Below are 23,407 nucleotides of genomic sequence, written 5' to 3' on the forward strand. Positions count from 1 at the left end.
GGGCACTGGCAGGTGGCACTGATGAGCACTGACAGCTGGCATTGATGGACACTGACAGGTGTCCAGATCATCAGAGTGACCTGATGAACGGTGTACATGTCCCCTCCAAGGAATGCCGATTACTGGCTCTCCTCTCCTCATGAGCTGTCAGCGTGACACCTCATGAGGAGAGAAATGCCGATAAACGGCATTTCCCTATTTACATGAGATCAGCTGTGATTGGACACAGCTGATCACATGACCGAGCCAAAATCTTGAGCTCTTTCCGTTGATCTTTGTCCGACGGATACAGCGCACCATCGATCGCCACGCTCCTTGAGCCACGCATGCACGGCTAGAATGGGAGGATGTCATATGACGTCCTCCCAGAACAAGAGAACCACCTTGCGCCCGTCATTGCCTTATATAGCGGGTGGGAGGTGGTTAAGAGAGATAAAAAGGCCATAAATTATTATGCTGAGTTCACACTTGAGTGACCTGCCTTCTGCGGGTAGGCAGCACATTTATTTCAGTGGGTTGCCATACCAGCAGAAATGCAGGAAAATAAATCCTTGACTTTTTTTTTTTTTAAATCGTGCAGCGGAGTGATTTGGAGTGCAAACATGTGCCACGTTTGCCGAAGCATGGAGTTGCCATTAAGAATTAAAGTGGTTGTAAATCTTTACACATACCCGATGAAGTGACTGGCCTCGTGTGATACAGAGATGAAACCTATCCTTCTACATATGGTACGTTGTACCTGTCTATCTGCAGTCTTCTCTTCTCAATGTAGCACCCTTCTAGATAGGTACTAGGATAAGGTAAATTTAGTTCTGGGCTCACAATGATCTGTGTGGCTGCATGTGATTGTTCAGGTTTGTTCTGTGTTTCACATGCTGCAGGTTTGATTACTCCTGCAATCCAGAATTCTGTGGGTGTTTCTGGAACATAGCTGTGTACCAAGGCAAACGGGCAGCATAAATATTTATACTATCTCCGCCAATCCCTGTGGGAGACTGCACAGATGGCTGCTGGGAAGATGTATAAATAGTCTGAGACCTGGAACAAAAGTGTCTTGTCCCTGAGGAAGAGATCACGTCCTATGGGGGTTGTTTTGCCTCCCAGGCAAGCTTGCCATGTGTCTGCTATTCATCACAGTCCCAGCTGGACTGGCTGGGGGCGATTCTTGCTGAAAGGGGCCTGTCATCTGAGGATCTAGTCTGCTATAACAGGAAGAGAGTCTAAAAGATACTGGAAGGAGGCAACCAATATCTAAGGACATTAGTGGGTACAGACTGATGTGAAAGATCCTAGAGACTGTGTGCTTTTGCCACGGCTTTGGAGTCAGCTGTGTTCAAAGGGGACATTGTCTCTGGTGTCCTGAACAGCTTAGTCTATTTAATTCTTAGTGAAAGGACTCTGCTCTGATTTCTCAAGTTACTACTACAAGGCTCAGCCTATCATTCACTTGTGCAAGGACTAGGCTCAAAGTTCTACAGAAAAAGAATGTCCTCCTGTTTGTACATAGTTCTGGAGTATCCCATACTAGTTACCCACAGATAAAAAAGCACCACAAAGAGAATACCCTCTGGAAAATATTTGAGATCTTTATTATTGCTGGCTGCTATGGGTGTGCTGTTATATCTACATCTGTTCAAAGTGCAGAATTTATAAAGCTTGTCTGAGCTGTCAGAAAGAATAGGCGGAGATCTGATATTAGAAAACTGCAGAGCTTAGTGAGGAGAGCTCTGAGAGTTGATTAGAGGGAGGAAACACACCCTCCTCCACACAAAACATGTCAAAAGTGACTCATGCAGATAGCAGAGGAACAAGGCAGCAGACAGAAATGACACTAATTGCTCTGGATAGGGACAAGTGCACACTACAGAAGAATATATTTTGTTCACATTTCATAGTTGAGGTTTACAACCTATTTAATTTTTTTTCCACAACAGATGTATTTTGACAATTTAGGGCAGTAAATTAGGATGGTGGATGGGCTCTAACTGACAATTTTGCAAGCATTCCCGACCTGCGTAAGTGTGACCCTAGCTGTAAGGTTTCAATGCTTCCTTTTTATGCAGACACCTAAAATAATTACCATAGGCAAGAAAGTGTCATCACTGAAAACAAATCAGAAACCAAAAATGTATTAAATCGCAGCTTACCAGTCCACAGATGTGGCGGCTGCATTCATTTTTTTCAAGCATTTTTTCAGCTGGTGATTCTGCCAGTAACACACTTCCTTGTCCTCGAGTGTCAGCACTCACCATCCTGTATCAGGGCAACATAAACAGGACATGACTACTGGGTATTGTAAATAACATAGATGGGCAGGGCACTTTAGTCAGGACAATATAACTGATAATGGTGCAACACGGGCAGAAAACACAGGAAGTTATTAGCTGACAAGATTTCTAAAGGGATCAACAGGTGATTTTGGCACTTATCAAACGGATATAACAATGTAATAATCAATAAAAAAAATAATCAATGTATGGGCTGCTTTAGTATCACCCATATAACAATGTAATGATCAATAAAAAATATAATCAATGTATGGGCTGCTTTAGTATCACCCATATAACAATGTAATGATCAATAAAAAATATAATCAATGTATGGGCTGCTTTAGTATCACCCATATAACAATGTAATGATCAATAAAAAATATAATCAATGTATGGGCTGCTTTAGTATCACCCATATAACAATGTAATGATCAATAAAAAATATAATCAATGTATGGGCTGCTTTAGTATCACCCATATAACAATGTAATGATCAATAAAAAATAATCAATGTATGGGCGGCTTTAGTATCACCCATATTACAATGTAATGATCAATAAAAAATATAATCAATGTATGGGCTGCTTTAGTATCACCCATATTACAATGTAATGATCAATAAAAAATATAATCAATGTATGGGCTGCTTTAGTATCACCCATATAACAATGTAATGATCAATAAAAAATAATCAATGTATGGGCGGCTTTAGTATCACCCATATTACAATGTAGTGATCAATGAAAAATAATCAATGTATGGGCGGCTTTAGTATCACCCCCCTCCTGTGTTTTGAACATGTGCTGCAGGGCTGCGGGTCTTGCTGAGCTCTGCAGCTTATCTGCACACAGGTGGGTTTCTCCAGCACATTTGCATCTTCGTCTGTGCATGTGCAAAAAAAGCTATTTTGGAGGGCAGAAAAATAGACATTTAGGGGTTTATTTACTAAACCTGGTTGACTCATAATCTTGGGCACCTGTGCATGGTAGCCAATCAGCTTCTAACCTCAGCATATTCAGTTACGCTTCAGCAATAAAACCTGGAAGCTGATTGGTTTTTATGCAGAAGTGGACAAGATTCTGAGTCAACCAGGTTTAGTAAATAAACCCCTTAGTCTTTTATAAGGAAAGCAATCATATCACTTATGAATATGGTATAGAAAGGAAAACAGGGTAAAGATAATAAAAATCAACGTGGGGGAAAAAAAGAAAGAAAAAACTCAAGACAAGAAAAAAAAAACAAATCTGTATTTGAAAATAATAAAAAGGTTTTAAAAAAATATAATCAATAATGTTTGTATCAATAAACTTTATTGAAAAATAGTTAAATTATACAATATGATAACATCAATTTCATGGAAGGCAATCGTTAAAGTGGTTGTAAACCTCAGACATGAATTATTAATAAAGTGTATCCCTCTATAGTGTGTACTTGTCTCTATTAACCACTTTACAACCGTGCTATAGCCAAAAGACTGCTCCAGCGCGGTTGTCCAGTTCTGGTAGGGCGTCATATGATGTACTCCCAGAACATGCCCTCCCACGCACCCCCAGCGGCACACATCCGGACACAGCTAATCACATGACAAGGTGAAAGGCCAATCACAGCGGCCTTTTACCACGTGATCAGCTGTGTCCAATGACACAGCAGATCATGGAGTAAATACAGTTGCCGGTAATCTGCTGCACTTTTCTCATGTTTTGACAGCAAGAGGAAAGTGCTGCCGATAACCGACAATTGTCACAGAAGACATCTGCACTGATTATCAGGGCACTGTTGATCAGTGCCCAGCAGTGCCACTCATCAATGCTGCCAGTCAGTGCATCCTATCCTTGCCCATCAGTGCTGCCTATCCATGCCCATCAGCGCCACCTATCAGTGCCCATCATTGCTGCATATCAGTTCAGCATCATCAGTGCCTCCTCATCAATGCCCACCAATGTTGCCTCATCAGTGCCTATCAATGCTGCCTATCAGTGCAGCCTCATCAAAGCACATCAGTTAAGGAGAAAAATTACCTGTTTGCAAAGTTTTATAATAGAAACAAAGAAAAGCTTTTTTTTTTTCAAATGTTTTCGCCTTTTTTCATCATCAGCGCTACCTATCAGTGCAGCCTCATCAGAGCCCATCAGTGCTGGCTATCAGTGCATCGTCATCAATGCACATCAGTGAAGAAGAAAAATTACCTGTTTGCAAAAGTTTATAGTAGAACAAAGAAAAACTTTTTTTTTTTCAAATGTTTTGCTCTTTTTTCATTTACAGTGCAAAAAGAAAAATTGAATACCAACAAAAGAAAGCTCTATTTGTGTGTAAAACATTTCATATGGGTACAATGTTGCATGACCGGACAATTGTCATTCAAAGTGCCACAGCGCTGAAAGCTGAAAATTAGCCTGGGCAGGAAGGAGGTAACACTGCCTGGTAGGCAAGTGGTTAAGAGCACTAAATGTAATTTCTGTCTGCTGCCTCGTTCCTCTGCTATAAACATGAGTTACTTGACATGTTTTGTGTGGAGGGGGGTGTGTTTCTTCCCAAAAGAAAAATGGTGACAGGGGAGGGCACAGCCTGTGATTGACAGACTCAGCTCTGTTCTTGTGTGCTGTATTGGTGGGGTGACCTACCCTCCAATCAGCTCTCCTCACTGAGTGTCACTTCAGCTCCCCCCGCTTTTCAGAGCTGAGAAATCCTGTGTAAATTCTGCACTTTGAGTGGTTGTAGGAGAAAGATGGCTGTAGATTATGGGTCTCCACACTTCGTAAACAATGTTTACTGTCTTTCAGACTTTAGGAGGGCTGCACTGTGGCCAGTGGGAGTAGAAAATGCCCCAACATTAGTGGGAGTCTACAATGTCTCAGAATTGATGGTCAGTAGGATTTAAAAAATGAGCACATGTGGATAGTAGGAGGAGTAATAGTGCCCCATTGTTGGTGTCAGTGGAAGGAATAGTGCCCCATTGTTAGTGTCAGTGGAAAGAATCGTGTACCATTATTGGTGTCAGTGGAAGGAATAGCGCCCCTTCATTGGTGTCAGTGGGAGGAATAGTGCCCAATTGTTGGTGTCAGTGGAAGGAATGGTGACCCATCATTGGTGTTAGTGGAAAGGATGATGCCCAATTGTTAGTGTCAGTGGGAGGAATTGTGTCCCATCATAGGTGTCAGTGGAAGGAGTAGTGCCCAATTGTTGGTGTCAGTGATAGGAATGGTGACCCATCATTGGTGTCATTGGGAGGAATAGTGCCCCATCATTGGTGTCAGTGGAAGGCATGGTGACCCATCATTGGTATCAGTAGTAGGATGGTGCCCCATTGTTGGTGTCAGTGGAAGTAATAGTGCTTCATGGGCCAGACAAAGACAAGCAAAGGACCACATCTGGTCCGTAGGCTGCAGTTTGGAGACCACACCGTAGATAAACAGGTACAACTTATGTAGGAGGATTTACATCTCTGTGTATCACCTGAGGCCAGTCACTTCACTGGGTATATGGAAGGGTTTAAAACCACTTTAAGGATGGCAGAACATATTTTAAAAAAGGTATATATAGCAAAACTCTCAAAAGGAACATCCTAATTCATTTCTGAACACTGTGGGCAAAAAAAGTAAAAAAGGTGAAAGAGGAGGACCAGAAAAATTGTATGAGGAAAATGGGGAGGGGGTTGAGGGATAGGGGAGCAAAAAGAGAAGGGAATGAGGGAGAGTAGGAGGAAGTGGGTGGAAAGAGGGGGGGGGGAGAAAGGGGAGAGGAAAGGTAAAGGGGGGGTGAAGATAGGGAAGGATAGGGCGGAGGGAGGGAAAGAGGAAAGGAAACGGAATGAGAAGTGAAAAAGAAGGAGGTGGGAGAAGGGGGGAGTAATGGAAAGGAGGGGGAGTTGAAGAAAGGGAAGGATAAGGTGGAGGGAGGGAAAAAGGAAAGGAAACAGAAAAAGAAGGGGGGGAATGGGGGGGGTAATGGAAAGGAGGGGGGGGTTGAAGAAAGGGAAGGATAGGATGGAGGGAGGGAAAAAGAAAAGGAAATGGAAAAAGAAGGGGGGGAATGGGGGAGTAATGGAAAGGGGGGGGGGGTTTGAAGAAAGGGAAGGATAGGGTGGAGGGAGGGAAAAAGGAAAGGAAAAATAAGGGAGGGGAATGGGGGGGGGAGAAGGGGGGAGTAATGTAAAGGAGGTGGGGTTGAAGAAAGGGAAGGTTAGGGTGGAGGGATGGAAACGGAAGAAGAAGGGGGGGGGAGAGGAGGGGGGGGGGTTGAAGAAAGGGATGGATAGGGTGGAGGAAAGGAAACAGAAAAAGAAGGGGGGAGTAATAGAAAGGTGGTGGGGGTTGAAGAAAAGGATGGATAGGGTGGAGGGAGGGAAACAGAAAAAGAAGGGGGGGGGGAGTAATGGAAAGGAGGGGGGTGAAGATAGGGAAGGATAGGGTGGAGGGAGGGATACGGAAAAAGAAGGGGAGGGGGGGAATAATGGAAAGGGGGGGGAGTAATGGAAAGAGGGGGGTTAAGAAAAGGAAGGATAGGGTGAAGGGAGGGAAAGGAAACGAAAAAAGAAGGGGGGGACAAGTGAGAATTACAGCAAAAAGCTCCTGCGCCTGACGCCAAGATGTAGCATTCACGTTTCTTTGCTGCAACAAACGCGCTGAGGGCGGCCCATTCACTGCCCTATGCACAGCACATGGAATTACGTGAAAGTCACCCAGATAACATGGCAAACGTCCCTGCTATGGGAAGTGTGAACGGGCCTTACAGTGTGCATTAGCCCTGGTTCTGCTCGCAGTCGCACTAATATAACAGGAATGTACGAGCGCACAGACCTTTTCCCCATGGTTCAACAAGCCTGAAGTTATAAGTCGCCGTTACTAGGCAACCAAGTTATTGTTTGATCCTCTGAAGTTTCAGGAGAGGGGGGTTGAGGGCTGTTCATCACGAGCGGCCTGCGTGTTCAGAGTGTCACCCCCCCCCGCTCTTTGGAACGCTCTGGCACTCCGGCGCCGCAGACACGTTGCAAACAGGAACATAAACAAACCCCACTCCTGGGAGGAGGGGCAAGGAGGGGGGGTCACAGGTATCTGGCGAGAAGCGCTCGTAACTCCCTCGCTGCCGGCCGGGAACTACGCAGGCCAATCACAGAACTTGCTTCCCCACCTCCTAATCGGGAGGTAAAGGGTCAGCTAGCGTGCCTTCCGCGCCTCCTCCCCGCCCACTCAGTGGACTGGATAGGTGAGGGCGTGGCGCACGGAAAGGTGGGGCGGGCGGAGACAGAAGATGCAGCGCCGTGATTGGACGACAGTCCTCCCCGAGACCCGTTCTGTCAGTGAGGTCGCCGCCCATCCTTGTCCTAGTGGGAGGGACCCGGCGCGTGACACACACGGTGGGTTCCAGTAAACTGCTGCTGGTTGCCGGGGGCAGGTCGGAGTTTTCAGTCAGACATTCAACAGGCGGCCGCCGAGGAGTACGGAGCGGAGAAACGCCGGTGACGCAGTAGTACTTACACCTTGTCCTGTGGTGACGCAGCAGCTGCAGCCCGGGTGTCGGTCGGTGGTGTGTGACGCAGCCGGCTGTGGCGGTGACGCCGCGCTCATGAAGTGACTGAAAACTTTTCCTGACGGGAAACTCTTGTAGAAGAAGGAGAAGTGTCCGGCTCAGTCATGGCTGAGGCGCCGCCGGTGGTAGAGATAGACCCGGACTTCGAGCCCCTGTCCCGGCCCCGCTCGTGTACTTGGCCGCTGCCCCGGCCGGACTTCAACCCCAGCAACTCGGCCAACTCGTCCCCGGCCCCGGAGCCCCCCTCCGCTACCCCCGGAGCCCCGGGCAATGTGGACTTCATGAGCAACCTGAGCCTGCTGGAGGAGAGCGAGGACTACGACCCGGCCGAGGCGCTGGCGGTGTGCGGGGACTTCCAGTGCCAGGAGCTGCACCAGCTACAGCCGCAGCCACAGCCTCACCAGCAGCAGCAGCAACCCGGAGGAGGGCTCCATGCCCCGCCGAGCGTGTCCTCCCTGTCCCCCTCCTCATCCCCGTCCCCCCTGGGAGCCCAGCAGCCCCGGAAGAGCAGCTCCTCCCGCCGCAATGCCTGGGGCAACCTGTCCTACGCCGACCTCATCAGCCAGGCCATAGAGAGCTCCCCGGAGAAGAGGCTCACCCTGTCCCAGATCTACGACTGGATGGTCAAGAGTGTCCCCTACTTCAAGGACAAAGGAGACAGCAACAGCTCTGCAGGGTGGAAGGTGAGCAGCATGGCTCCGCATGGGGAAACCTGGTCCGCCACCTGTTCAAGGACCATAGCCAGGGTCCCTGGACCTTCACCATTCATCCAGAGCAGACTTTCGCAGCTAGGGTCCCACCGGAGCGGACTTTCGCAGCTAGGGTCCCACCGGAGCGGACTTTCGCAGCTAGGGTCCCACCGGAGCGGACTTTCGCAGCTAGGGTCCCACCGGAGCGGACTTTCGCAGCTAGGGTCGCTCCGGCGCGGACTCTCGCAGCTAGGGTCGCTCCGGCGCGGACTCTCGCAGCTAGGGTCGCTCCGGCGCGGACTCTCGCAGCTAGGGTCGCTCCGGCGCGGACTCTCGCAGCTAGGGTCGCTCCGGCGCGGACTCTCGCAGCTAGGGTCGCTCCGGCGCGGACTCTCGCAGCTAGGGTCGCTCCGGCGCGGACTCTCGCAGCTAGGGTCGCTCCGGCGCGGACTCTCGCAGCTAGGGTCGCTCCGGCGCGGACTCTCGCAGCTAGGGTCGCTCCGGCGCGGACTCTCGCAGCTAGGGTCGCTCCGGCGCGGACTCTCGCAGCTAGGGTCGCTCCGGCGCGGACTCTCGCAGCTAGGGTCGCTCCGGCGCGGACTCTCGCAGCTAGGGTCGCTCCGGCGCGGACTCTCGCAGCTAGGGTCGCTCCGGCGCGGACTCTCGCAGCTAGGGTCGCTCCGGCGCGGACTCTCGCAGCTAGGGTCCCTGGATTTCCACCGGTCATTTAGGCCAGGCTTTTGCAAATAGGGTTCCTCTAGAGCAGGGGTCTCCAAACTTTCTAAACAAAGGGGCAGTTTACTGTATTTCGGAATTTGGGGAAGGGGGCAGACCATGACCAGTGGGAGTAGAAAATGTCCTGGCGTAAGTGGGAGTAAACAATGTCCCATCTTTGGTATTAGGAGAAATATTAGTGCACCATCGTTGGTGTTAATGAGAGGAATAATGCCTCCTTGGTGTCAGTGGGAGAAATAGTGCCCCAAGGGCCAGATAAAGGTATGCAAAGGGCTCAGTTTGGAGACCACTGCTTTTGAGTAGGCTCTCTTAAACAGGGTCCCTAGACCTTCACAGTTCCTCTAGACTAGACTTTCATAACTAAGGTTCCTTTTAGAGCAGGCTCTCTCAACCAGGTTTCCTAGGACGTGTGTTCTTCCACAGCAGCCTTTCATGAAGTGAATTTCTTTTACAGCCTGGGTCCCTGACTCTCTGAAGCCCTAGGTTTCATCTAGAGCAGACCAACCAGGGTCCATAGAACACAAGAGTTGATCCAGAGCAGACTTTTGTAACTAGGGTTCTTCTAGAACAGCCTTTTACAAACCCTAGTTCCTCCATAGCACTCTTATCTAGGATTCTTCCAGACCAGGCTTTCTTAATCAGAGTCATGGGAACACTCGGCTACATACAGAGCAGGCTTTCACAACTAGTATTCCTCTAGAGAAGACCATGGTCTCTGGTACTGCATGGTGCTTCCAGAGCAGGCTTTTACAACTAGAGTCCATGGAGTCATAAAGTTCATTCAGAGCAGACTTTACTGACTACAGATCCTTTAGAGCAGCCTTTTAACAAACAGGGTTCCTTCTCCTTAACTTGGTTCCCTTCAGGAAAGATTTTTAAAACTTGGGTCCCTGGAACACTAGGGTTCTTTTAGGGTTCCTCCAGAGCAGATTATCTTAACTAGGGTTTCTCAAAAACAGACTTTCACAACCTGGGTCCTTGGAACACAAGGGTTCTTCAAGATCAGCTTGTCACAGTCGGGGTCCCTGGAATCTTGGGTTTAATGAAGTAGGCATTTACAACCATGGTCCCTAGAACACTAGGGTTCTCCTAGAGCAGGCTTTCTTAATCGGGTTCCCTGGAACTCTAGGGTACCTCCAGATCAGGCTTTGACAACTACTGTCCCTGGAACCTGACTTCCTCAAATTGTTGGGGCTTCCTTTAAAATTTTAGCAATGGGACAGACTGACCTTTGTCCTACAATGACTACCAATGAAAGGTGGCAATATCTGACTGACATTGAATGTAAGGGGTCACTTCTAAACTCATCACCAGTCCGAAAAGGGATTTTTGTCTCCACTGTCTTTTAACAGCTTGCTGATCATGCTGTTTCACTGTGAAATGTAGATATCATTTTAAGCAGGGGTTCCCTGAGGCCTTAACTTTTATTTCATGGGTTCCTCTGAGGCATAAAAAACAAAATTGTTGAAAGGCTGTTCCAAAAGTTGCCAGGGGGCTCTTTGAGCAGTGGTGGAGTGTTCTCCTCCTGGCTGCAAGGACTGTCAACGTAAGGTCAGTGGTTAATGGCCAGTAATGTAGGAGGACACAATACATATTTGTCAGTGTTTCTTTTTGGGTCTTTTATTTTTCTTTTTTTGTTTCATGATTGTTGCAAAAATACATTTTGTTGTATAGAACATGGGGGTGTTGTAAAATCTGCCACAGGGTGTCAAATACTCTAGCTGTGCCACATTTCTTTTTTTTTTTTTTAACTTTCTACAGCTTCATGATCATGCAAATGCACACTTGGCAGCAGAGAAAAAAACATTTTAGCTGGGGTTCTGTGAGACCTGACACTTGTTTCAAGGGTTCCTCCTGGGTGAACCTGTGGAGAAAGGCTGTTTCATTTATGGAGTCTCCCTACAGAAGGCTGATAGGTCATGTTGGTGTGTGTGTTTGTGTGTTTTTTTTTGTTTGTTTTTGTTTTTTTCTGGATGTATCTCTGGTTTATAGGAGGAACTTCCACCTGTGGCTTTTTTTATGAGGAGCTCTAATTCTTGTTTGAAAAAATGTGACCAGAGAAGTGAGACTTCAGTAGGTTAAATAGCACAATGTCACCACTAGGGCATGTTTCCATGATTTAACATGAGTACATAACATCACAAAGGTTAAACTGGCAATGTTTTGGGGCTTGCCGGGTCCCCTTACTCAGGGTGACTTCTGAAACATTGCCAGTTTAACCTTTGTGCATAATGTGTACATATGTTAAATCATGAAAACACATTTTAGTAGTGCTGTTGACTTTAGTTATGTTGTGGCCCTTACGAGTATGTATGCCCTGCAGCTGGAAGGTCCAAGAACGAAGGACTGTGCAGTGTACGTTGTACTAAGTGAGAAAGCCAGGAACTCTCATCATGGGGAGCTCCACTAAAACTTTGGGCAGTTTAACAGTAGTTTGAAAAACAAACAAAAAAAAAATAGGTTTTAGTTTTTTGTGGACTTCGCTTTATTTAAAGCAGAATCTTGCTGGCCAAGTTTTTCTGCCAATGTGATGGTTTCAGCAATGTTTGAGAATTGTTTAGTGTGTTAAAGTGATTCTAAAGGTTCTTTGTTGTTTTCCCTCCAAAAAACATGTTATACTTACCTGCTGTGTAATGGTTTTGCATAGAGCAGCCTGGATCCCCCTCTTTTCTGGTCCCCTGCAGGCTCTCCTGGCCCCTTCATCCTGTCGGGGGGGCCCCCACAGCAAGCAGCTTGCTATGGGGGCACCTGCTGCTCTGTGTCAATTCACAAAAGGAGCCGAAGCTTGGCCCCGCCCCTCTCTCATTGGCTAGCTGACTGACAGCAGTGGGAGCCAATGGCTCCCATTCGTTGTCTCCGCTAATGAGGAGGCAGAGACCTCGGACAGCCGATGCTGTCGTGCACATCGCTGGATCTCGATGAGGCTCAGGTAAGTATTGAGGGGGCTGGGGGCACTGCTGCACACAGGTTTTTTTACCTTCATGCATAAAATGCATGAAGGTAAAAATCCTTGAGCCTTTACAACCACGTTAAAGTATTTATGTTCAGCTAAAGCTTTTTTTTTTTTTTTAATTTTTTTATTGCTGTCCAGGGATTGTGTAGAAGTTTCCCTTTACTTATTGCAGTAACGAGAGTTTCACCAGACATGATGGGTTCTAATAGGAATATAGACACCAATAAGAAGCTGACAGGGTTTTATCCTCTCCTTTATTAAAGTATTTTTATTCTGTCTGTGTCGCTGTTGGAGATTTTCTCTCAGTAAAGCCATTGTCAATGGGGAGCAGTAAGTGAGGGAAAATTTGTCAGAAGGGCCCAGTTGTTAATAGAAAACCTGAGAGATGTTCTAATCCTGCACTCAAAAACAAAAATAATGCATAGGCTGAAATGATGCGTTAAGTGACAGCTGAGAGGTTTTAGAATAAAGGACAGTTCACAGCCCTGGTGACAGTTTTCTGTTGTCAGCTGATTTGTGTTGCCATGTCTTTTAATAGGCATACAGAAATTAATTCTGATCAGACCTTGGGCAGTCTAGTAAGGAATGTCACCTGGTTGTTTGTCAGCAACTTTATTAAGTGGTAACCATTATGATATTTTGCATTATGGTCATATAAGGGAAATACAGATTGCAGGAAGGTTAAGTGTTTCCCTCAAGTATTGACACTTGACACAATAGCTGATTTTTCACCAGCACTCAAGTGTAAGGTTACTGTGTCAGCACTTGAGGGATGTTCCCTAGTAATATCCTGCAAGGTGTGAACACCTTGCAGTAACCTGACCCCTGGGAGGCACCTAGCAGGTCTGGTTCCTGACAATGGAATGAATGTGTGATCTGGCGAAAAAGATCAGGTCTAGTTTTGATGGCACATTTGGGACTCTGCCTGCGTCTGTGCAGTTATTCGACTCTAATGCTCTTGGGTGGTTATAGCTGTGATTCCCTAGACAGAACTGAAATGAGTGTAATGGGACTGGGAAGAGTTGTTAGGCACGATGATTCCTGAACGGTCTTCTGCTTGTTGAGGCATTTGCATTATTGTTGGCCCCAGATCCTTTTGTGACCCCACAATAGTTCATTGTGTAGAATGACACATTCCCTCCTCTGTCCATTTCCTCTGTGTACATCCTGAGGAAGAGCAGATTCCCAGGTTACCGTTTTTTTTTGTATATTGGTGGATAGTGACTTCTGATTATAATGTAAAGTCAGTACTTGCAACTTTCCATTATCTGGTCTTGTGACTGAGAATATACAGATTCCTTATAGGATTCAGTATTTTTTCAGCTGGTTTTTTTTTTCTTTGATTTTGGTGTACACATTCTAACTTCTAACAGTTTCTTTTCCTCTGAAAAATATCCCAGAAAGAATGTTTAAGCAAATCTTTCTTGGCATCTCTCTGATTCTGGCCTTAAATGAACTGTTGAGATTTATATGCATTGTCCCTGAGGGGTTCTTTAGCTGACTGTCAGATCTCTGAAATTGTCCTCATTTATAACCGTTATGTATGCATTCAATTAAGCCAGTGTAGAGGATGTCATTTTCTGTGGAACTGCTGCTCTGTGGTCTGAGCTGTGCTCTGACTCAGGTTAATGATCTCTGTGGATGGCTTCGTTTAAATGGACTCTGTCACACATGGAAATGGGTTCATGTGCCACATGCTAGTTTACATGCAGTGATTTAGTGGATTGGAGTAGTTTCATTGCCTCATAACTAGAATATGTGCCACAAGTCAAGGAGGAATGCTTGCTTTCATCACAGCCTAATCACACTGGCCATTTGCATTGTGATTGAGCCTCTTTAACCCCTCTTTAACCGTGTTACAAATTAGTTTTATCCACGTGCTGTGATAAGCATGTATATGTGTGTTTTGTTTTTTTTTCTCCACTGAGAGAATGACTGTTAAAAATAAAGAAAAATATCTTGACTGATAAAGTTAACACCTTAACACTTGAAGCTTTTGAACTACAAAAGCCGTTTCAGTGCTTCTATTTTATTATCTGGCATTAAATGGGGGCATATATCCACAACTCTTATGATTTCTACATCAAAATTTGTCTGACTTGGCAGCATTAGATAAGTGCATGAATAGTCCTATCAAAGCGATGAATGAATTACTTTGATGTTGCCTTAGATCTAATATGGTTTGTCTATTTTAACATCTTATACATTAGTGATTGGATTGACAGAATGACATATTTATTTTGATTACTTATGAGCGGTAATTGCTAATGATTAGCTGAATGAACTAATAATAATGGATGGTCAGTAATGAGGGCCTGATTTCATAACCTTTTGTATTGGTTCAGACTCATTCCCTTCCCTCTACCAGCTGACTTTTCTCACAGAAAAATAATCAAGTTCTTGATGCAGGGGTTTCTCTGACATTCCTTTGGGGATTAAAGTTCACACGCTACCCAAAAGACAAAAGCAGAACGTGATTACCATTTTTTGTTGCCAGGAGGGTCAGACAAGTAACTTTTCTGAGCTGGCAAAATCAGGAGTAATTAGAGCATTTTGTCATCCTAGCAGCTTGTAATGACACGAAGATTTGCTTGCAAATCACATCATAAAACTATGTCTATAAAAGAAGGCTAAGGCTTATAATGACATTTTTATAACATACGTAACAAATGCCTCCGATGAAAAGATATGTTGTAAAGCTAATAAGATCTTAACAGAAAACAATTAGATTTTGGGTGCATGAGTAGATGTAATACAGAGGATATTGTAATTGGCTGCATGTTTTTGTAATGGAAGGATCCATGAGTAACGCAATGTTTTTGTCCATTCTGTTCAGCATTGTATGATAGACTAGCATGGTGCATGGATATTTGTAGGATCATTCTTTTTGCTGGTTTTGGAATATTTCTTCAACCTTTGCTTTTAGGGCTTATTCACACCATATATGTTGGGATATGCTGAGCAGCTTTGACCAAGGCAATCTAAATGCTCGGATAAGACCATTTTCCTTGAGTCATGTGAGTTCAGTTCACACCATTGTTTTGACTACACTACAATGCCGAAAGATGAACGATGTATCATTTTGTGACATTTCAATAGTTACAAAAATAAATTCTCAAAGTAAACCATGCAATTTAACAACACAAACCACTGTACCTTTTTATAGCTCACACCAGCAGCTGCTTAGTAAATGAGCCCTTGGTGGTGCAGAAAAGATCCAAAGCAACAGAACATCATCTGTTTATAGGTTTGGAGTCATTTCCGTCATAGGTTTGTGATTGGTTGTTCTGTGTTGCGGTTCATTGCATGTATTGTTTAGGTATCCATTGACAATGTCATGTTATCTGATAACTGTACTTTTGAAATGGTTAAACAGCAATCAGGATGTCTGGATGTTTGCATGACTTCAAAAAGTTAATGGAAATAGTTGATTGGCCAAGTTGGAATCTTTAAGTTTGTCCCTGTGGTAAAAAAAGAAATGCAGCACTATGGTGGGCACTTGGTAACGTATTCTACTCTTGGCATAAGATACTAGTGTATGGGAATGTAGGGTTCTTCACTAACCTCAAATCCATGCTAAACCTCCATGGATTTCTTAAGCAAACATGTACTTTGACAACGCAGAAAAAAATGGATGGGTTTTACATGCTTCCCTGTTCACCAGTGAGAGCACCGTGTCCCCCTCCCCCAATCCCTGTGTAAATTTCATGCCCCAGTCAGAGACACGCATGGTTTAGGATCCACCCATATATGACAGCACTTGGACCTGCCAATTGATCACTCAGTTACTGAGCAGTAAATTGTGGGAAACAGGAGGAAGTTGTGTTCTCTTGTATCCAGGGGCGGACTGACCATTTGGAAACTTGGGCACTGCCTGAGGGCCCGGAGTCAGCAGGGGGCCGCATGAGATGTCCCTGGCATCTTTTTCATAGGCTTTTTTGAGTTTGGGCAAGGACACGGGCCCCATGATCCCCTATTGCCCGGGGGCCCCATGAGTTGTAAGTCCGCCCCTGCTTGTATCTCTGGTAGGATGAATAGAGAAATGATTGGAGGGGAAGTGCCAGCACTAGTGGGTGTCTACCATACATGAAAACTATTACTAACCCCCCCCAGGTTCCCTTTTAAAGTAGAACTAAACTAATTGATTTAATGATTTCCCAAAATGGTTACATTTAAGTTTCCATGTGCACGGGTCTTACATAAAAAAAAAAGCCAGTTTCCATATAGAGCATTTTTACACTGTGTAGGAGTGCCAGAAAACTCAAAGCAGAAGGGTTACTTTTCTGCCTTTTAAACACTGAGCTTAAAATATACATTTTAAAATGTCGTTATGTGCATGGACACAGGATAACATTGAGCTGCTTCCACAGGCAAAACACAAAACTCCTGTAGAAGCAACAATTTTTTACAGGCATTTTGATCCTTGTTCTTCCCCCTTTTTTTTTTTTTTTTTTTTTTTCCCACCCCCCCCCCCCCCCTCTGCCCCTAGTGTCCATGCACACTAGGCATTGTCAGATCTTTATACAGGAAAAAAAAAATTAGTTCAGGCATTACGAGAGGGCCAATATACTCAATTTTATGGGAAAGGTGGAGATCTGCATCTCACTTCAGCCACATATATTTCTAAATGTTACGGCTTTCTGGTGGGTTGTGTTTTTTTTGTTTTTTTTTTCCATATTGGAGATAGCTCACTGTTTTTCGTCAGTCAGCTAGTTTAGGGGTCTTCACACTTGCAGCCATACACGGATCAAAATTCAGCAGGGACTGGTGACATTTTGATCCATGTATGCCTTCTGTTCAGCCAGCCTGTCGGGTTTTTCCTGAATGGATCAGTGCCATCGGCTATAGCCAGCGGTACTGATCATTATGTCCTGACAGCAGGAAAGTCTCCCCGCTGTCAGAGTACAATGGCTCAGTGGGAGTGATTGCCCCATCCATATGGATTGTGTGGATTTATTTATTTTTTTCCTGGTTGGCCAAAAAAAATGTATGTATGCTTGCCTTTTATAAAACTATCACTTCAAGTCCCAGAGCTTGTCAAATCTTAAGCATACCATAGTCTCTGTAGTTAAAAATTCAAATCTAGCATTTTTTTAAAACTTTTGTGTTGCCTTCAAAGGATGCACATTTTTGATGAATTTTTAATCTTGAAACCCACATTCATGTGTCTGCCAGGGAACCTGTTCTAGACAGTTTGGGAAATGTATGGGTGAAGCTTACATGCAATAAACCTTTGCACCAGTCTAGCATACCATGTTTAAAGGAGGGGGGGGGGGGGGGGGGGAAGGAAAACTTGGGTTTCTTTAAAACACCATGTTCATGGCTTGAAAGATCATCTTGTATGACAGCTTTTATGTTTAAGTCACCACTGCTTAAGCTAACATTTTTCCTCTGCGTTGCTTATTTCTACATCCCCTTGTATGTACTGTCATATTTTGTATTCTCATGAAATCCGTAAACGTCTCACATGTACGCATGCTTTTTCTTAAGTTTTCTTTAAAAGTGCTGTCATGTCTAGATGAGTTATGTATGTGTCGTGAAAAGAGGATGAGAGAGCTCAACTGGCCATGCTTGGTTCAGCAAAGGAAATAGCTGGGGTGGAGCAGACTGACAGAAACCCACAAATGTGGCAGATGTGAATAATCCTAGCTTCACTTGTAAAATGACTAATGCCCCAAAACTCAGATGAATTACCCTGTACAGATATAATATTTGCATATGTTACTCATTTGGCTGTTCTCTTTTGGCGTTTGTGGCTCCATTTTTAAGGTTATAAATTAATATAAAATCATGATAATGAGAATGTGGGGGTGGATTGCAACCTGACTGCATGTCACATTTGTTACCTTACAGAACCTACAAGAGAACAGTATGATGGAAGCAGCCGTCCCTTGATTAATGTAATACTGCCCAGCTCTGTGGCAGTAAACTAAACCTTTCAGTGTCCCAATATTAGTATGTGACATGTTTCTGTTGCTAGTGTCCCTGTTGGGGGGGGTCCTCCATCCATTTGGTCTCTGTAGATGAAGAAATCTGTTTAGTTTCTGTTTTCATTCTGCTCGCTGACTTGAACAAAATAAAAAAACAAAAAAAACTGTATGGCCAGCCTTGGTGTTCTAGGAATAGACATTCTGCTTGAAGCAGCCGCTAAATTTCACCTAGGCCATTCTGTCGGAAAGTAACTAAGAGCAAGCATCTGGTTGCTATGGGTAACAATACTAGGTTGCTAAATGCCCCTGAGATTGCACAACAGCAGTGATTCATGATCCCCTTCTAGGTGTTTTTTTTTTTTTTTTTTTTTAAGTAAGCTTGTGTCCATATTACCCTATTTATGCCTAAATAAAGAATTCCAGGAAACACGATTTTACTAAGAAATTACCTCTAATGAAGGGTGTTCATGTGTGGTTGGTGCTACACTAGGGAAAAGTGTTGGTTCATTCATCCCTGATACTACTGTAAGTACCAAGCGACTGGCAGCAGTTCCGTCTCTCATACACTGAAGGATAGTGGGTCACTTGCTCTCTACCTTCCTCTCTCCTTGTAGAGAGGAGGAGGTTGGTAAACCTCATGATCTCCCCTTGTCAATTAACAAAATGCTTTCTGTTCTGTGAAGAGACTACAAGATATTTTGTGAATGGAGGAAGGGGAAGGTGGAGAAACACACTATCCTTCACTATTTGGGAGCTCAAACAGTCAGTCTCGGCACTGGAAATTTAGCATTAATAGTGGTATTGGGGGTAAATGAATAAATGGAAGAGTTACCCAATGCAATAGCCATCAACGCATGGGACACCCATCATTAACCACTTCCCAACCGCGCTATAGCCAAAAGACAGCTACAGCACAGTTGTCCAGTTCTGGGAGGTTGTCCATAGACGTCCTCCCAGAACACGCCCCCAGCGGCGCGCCCCTGGCACTGTCAGTGATCGCTGTGTCTTATGGACAGAGCTGATCAGGTAAAAGGCCAATCGCAGCAGCATTTTACCACGTGATCAGCTGTGCCCAATGACACAGCAGATCACAATGTAAATACAGTTGCCGGTTATGTGCTGCACTTTCCTCACGCTGTCACAGCATAAGGAAAGTACTGCTGATAACCGGCAAATGTGACTGGAGATCTGCACTAATAATCAGGGCACTGATTTTCAGTGCTGCCCAGCAGTGTCGCCAGTCAGTGCTGCCCGATGGTGCTATCAGTGCTGCATATTGGTGCATCATCAGTGCCTCATCAGCGCTACCTATCAGTGCACCCTCATCAATGCACATCAGTGAAGGAAAAAAATGACTTGTTTGCAAAATTTTGTAATAGAAGCAAAGAAAACTTTTTTATTTTTTTTTGCACTTTTTTTCATTTACAGTGCAAAAAATAAAAACCCCAGTGGCGATTTAAATACCAAAAGAAAGCTATTTTTGTGTGAAAAAATTGATTAACATTTCATATGGGTACAATATTGCATGACTGCTCAATAGTCATTCAAAGTTCAACAGCAACTGAAAGCTGACAATTGGCCTGGGCAGGAAGGAGGTAAAAGTGCCTGGTATGCAAGTGGTTAAAGGTTATTTGTAAGTAACAAATGTCAAAAAACAGTTTTTTCTTAGAGTTCAACTTTAAAGAAACTCCAGACAAACATTTAAACACAAGCTGAAATGCACATTAGATCAGTGAACCTGCATTTTTAATTGTTTGTAAGCCAGTTCAGACCTGTCTTCCAGACTGCTCTGCTAGGTACTGAACTCACTGAAACGTCTCTTCAGCCTGTAGAGCAGCTAAAGGCTTTTTTTTCAATAATAAACCTGTTATACTTGCCTGCTCTATACAATGGTTTTGCACAGAGCAGCCCTGAACCTCCTCTCCTGGGGTCCCTTGCCAGCTCTCCCTGCTCCTCCCACACTGAGTGCCCCCATAGCAAGCAACTTGCTCCTCAACTGTGCTCTGTATGTCCATTGACGCACACAGTGCTGCTTGGCCCTGCTACCGCTCTCTCCTCGCTGGCTGTGATGGACAGCAGAAGGAGCCTTGATCTCTATTGAGGAGATAGAGGAATAGATGCTGTTCTTGGGCACAAACCTGGAACGAGATCAGGTAAGTGCAAGGTAGGGCTGGGGGGTGGAGCTGAACACAGGATTTGTTTACCCTAACCTATACTTTAGCTCAGCCTTTCAACCACGGTGCCTTCAGATTTCAAGGATGCCTTGGCAAAATGCCTAAAAATTGCCCAAAAACTGTATACAAGCCAGCGGGTGCATCAAGCCTGCCTTTTAGTTACACAAAGCCACTGGTTTTCATTACATCCTTCTAGCCTCCAGCGACATAAAAAACCAATGCACAGCATCCTTGCTTGCCCTTCCCCTGCCTGCCCCTCTCTGTCAGGACTGGGGTCACATTAGTTGAGTGAGACCTAGAAACTGAGGGAGAAGAGAAATGATAGAATACTAATCGGTACCAGTGTGCAAAGGTGTATTTTTGCATTGGAAGAATAAATCATCTCTGATTTTTGGTGTCCCACATGTGTAGATGTTGCTGCATTCTGTAAAACTATTAGTTTAGTTTTTTACATTTTGGGTGCTTCAAGATTTGTGCAGAATTTTAAAGGGTGCATTGACTGAAAAAAGGTTGAGAAACACTACTTTAGCTAATTTGTAACCCTGTGCATGATGTGGAATGTGCTTTTCAGCCTTTTAAAAGAGCCCTCTGTTTATAGCCTCTGCCTATAAGAAGGAGATTAGTACTTGTGTGCTAATGCAGTATGACAGAGATGGTTTTACATGGGCAAAGTGACAGAACCCACAACCCTAACTCACGAAGAGAAGTAGCTTTATTTTCAAGAAAGTGTGATTTAAAAAATTATAGTCGATTGGCTATAAAAAGAGCTAGATCCTGGTGTCTTGGTGTTTAAAGATTCATTAATTGCCTTGATTATTGTACTTTCCATTTTGTTGCTGCTCTTTGATGCTTCCAAATAGTCTGACTGCTCACAGTACTGAAAAATCCCAGCGTATGCAATGCTGGGTGGGTATTAAGCAAGTTACCATCAGAAATGGGGACATGTCTAATGCAAATCCTTTAGGCTGCTTTCACACTGCTCTGTTGCAAAAACGTGGTAAAAATGCATATGCGTAGCATTTCCAGTGTGTTTTGTGGTTGCCTGTATCTGTGAAAAACGTCAAGTGGCTCAAATTGCATCAAAAATGCAACCGCTGGTGTGTTGTGTGTGGGTTTTTTTTTTTCACTTTTTTGATGCGTTATGTCATTTTAATGGGGGAAGTGTATTTTTGGTGTGGATTTTCAACTGCAAAAAACATGCAGACTTTTTTAAAAACACCACTGACAGCAACTAACTGGTGTAAAGAGTTCCAGAGGATTTAATAGTCATGAATTTTACTTCCGATTTTTGTAATGCAAAAACAAAAAAAAAAATGATCAGCGTGAGAAGGCCCTAACTAAAAAGAATGGATTCTGACTGAGGGGCACATTTTTACCTTGAAGTCCCTTTCACACAGGTGTTCTGTTTTTTCTCATCCGTTTTTTTTTAGATCAGTTTTTACTTCACTTTTCACATCTACTACCATTACAAAAACAGACTATCCATTTTTTTTTTTTAACTTTGGTTTTTTTATAACGTTTAGATTTTTAACGGAACAAAAATGCAGACTTGTTCTAAAAAAAAAAAAAAAATGGACCTGAATGGAGGCAGATGAAAAGCTGATGTAAATGGAAGATGTCCGTTTTTCGTCCGTTTACCCATAGGAATGCATTGCTGTCTGGTTTTCATCCATCTGTTGATGGAGGAAAAACAGACAGATGGAACACTGGTGTGAGAGGGGCCTAAATAAAACAGTAGAAGTAAAGCAAAGCGTGTACAACTCTTCGACAGCCAGTTGAGACAGATTTAAAAAGATTTTTACAGGGGGCGCATGTGCTACCAGGAACAATGGCGGTCACTTAATTACTAAGCTCCGCTCATCCCCGGCCAGCACGGACTCACCCGTTACACAGCACAGCTCTCTTTCCGCTGCGGTTGAGTCACACCCATCCAGCACCCGGCCCGGCATCAGGGAGAGGATTCCATGGGGAAGATAGGGCCTCACCGCTCCGATGGTTTCTATCCAGGCCGCAATCTCCGTCCTCTAGTAGCATCAGGAGTCCGAGGAGCGATCCTGGACCCCCAGTGGCCACGGAAGGTACTGCACCCTTTTATAATACAGAGCAGCTGACAGCCTCTGCCCTGATCCATCCCCAGATGGAGGATTCTGACCCCCAGGCCATAACAGGAGGGGCAATGGACCACCCTACATCAGGGAATCAGCCACCCTCTACCCAGATTTCCCAGCAGGCTGCATCAGCATCTTCTCTCACAATTTCAGCACTAGATGATAAATTGCAAGTGTTTTACGCAATATTACCGCCTCCATATCCGCTGAAGTTGGAAAATTGGCCTTGGATCTCAGAGGGGAAATAGCCCAGATTGGAGACCGCACGGATCAATTGGAAAATAAGTTTAATGAATTGGTGCAATACGTTCATGTTTTGGAGGAAGACGACGTGTATCTGAAGAACTCCATGTCCCAAATGCAGCTTCAACAAGAGGACCTGGAAAACGGGGAACGGCACCAAAATATCCGTATTCGCGGTATGTCTGAATCTATTGCTGACGAACAATTACACCATCGCCTACTGTCCTTCATCGCAATTGCTCCCATGGTTCCAAAAGCAGACTGGCGAATGGATAGGGCTCATCGCTCTCTAGGCCCGAAACCTGTTGAAGACACCAGACCACGTGACGTCATAGTCCGCTTCCATTTTTTCAAAGCAAAGAAGCCTTATCAGCAGTTCGCCACAAATCTTCTTTGGAATTTAAAGGTGACAGACTCCAGCTCTTCTGTGACCTTTCCCCGATTACCCTTGCCAAACGGCGAGCTCTGAAGCCAATCACCACACACCTTCAGCAACACTGTGTCCCTTATCGTTGGAGGTTCCCCTTCAAGCTGGTCGTCTCTAGGGACGACACTCAAGTTGTTCTTCGTGATTTTCATGGGGCAGACTCTTTCCTAAAGCAGCTGGGACTTCCACCTTTGTCGGATGATATGTCCTCATTGCCGCCTACTCCATCCCGCCCTTATGCCACCCCCAACAAGATCTGGACACCAGTTCGCGGAGGCCGGAAGAGACTCACGCACCCCACAACGTCCAGGTCCTCCTCGATCAAGCGATCCGCCTGCCTGATGATTTTCTG

General features: G+C 44.7%; 1 protein-coding gene across 1 annotated transcript; it reads left to right on the top strand.

Moving 5' to 3' along the window:
- Window positions 1–7,621: 7,621 nt before the first annotated feature.
- On the top strand, window positions 7,622–23,097 carry LOC149459970 (forkhead box protein O1-like). The gene is made up of 2 exons (XM_089680354.1): window positions 7,622–8,479; window positions 22,708–23,097. Exons 1-2 carry the CDS (start codon window positions 7,901–7,903, stop codon window positions 23,095–23,097), a joined length of 969 nt encoding a protein of 322 aa, XP_089536480.1. The 5' UTR covers window positions 7,622–7,900.
- Window positions 23,098–23,407: the final 310 nt, after the last annotated feature.

Source organism: Staurois parvus, unplaced genomic scaffold (genome assembly GCF_062004578.1).
Source record: "Staurois parvus isolate SC_StPar_1 unplaced genomic scaffold, SC_StPar_1.0 ptg000242l, whole genome shotgun sequence".
NCBI classification, from domain to species: Eukaryota; Metazoa; Chordata; class Amphibia; order Anura; family Ranidae; genus Staurois; species Staurois parvus.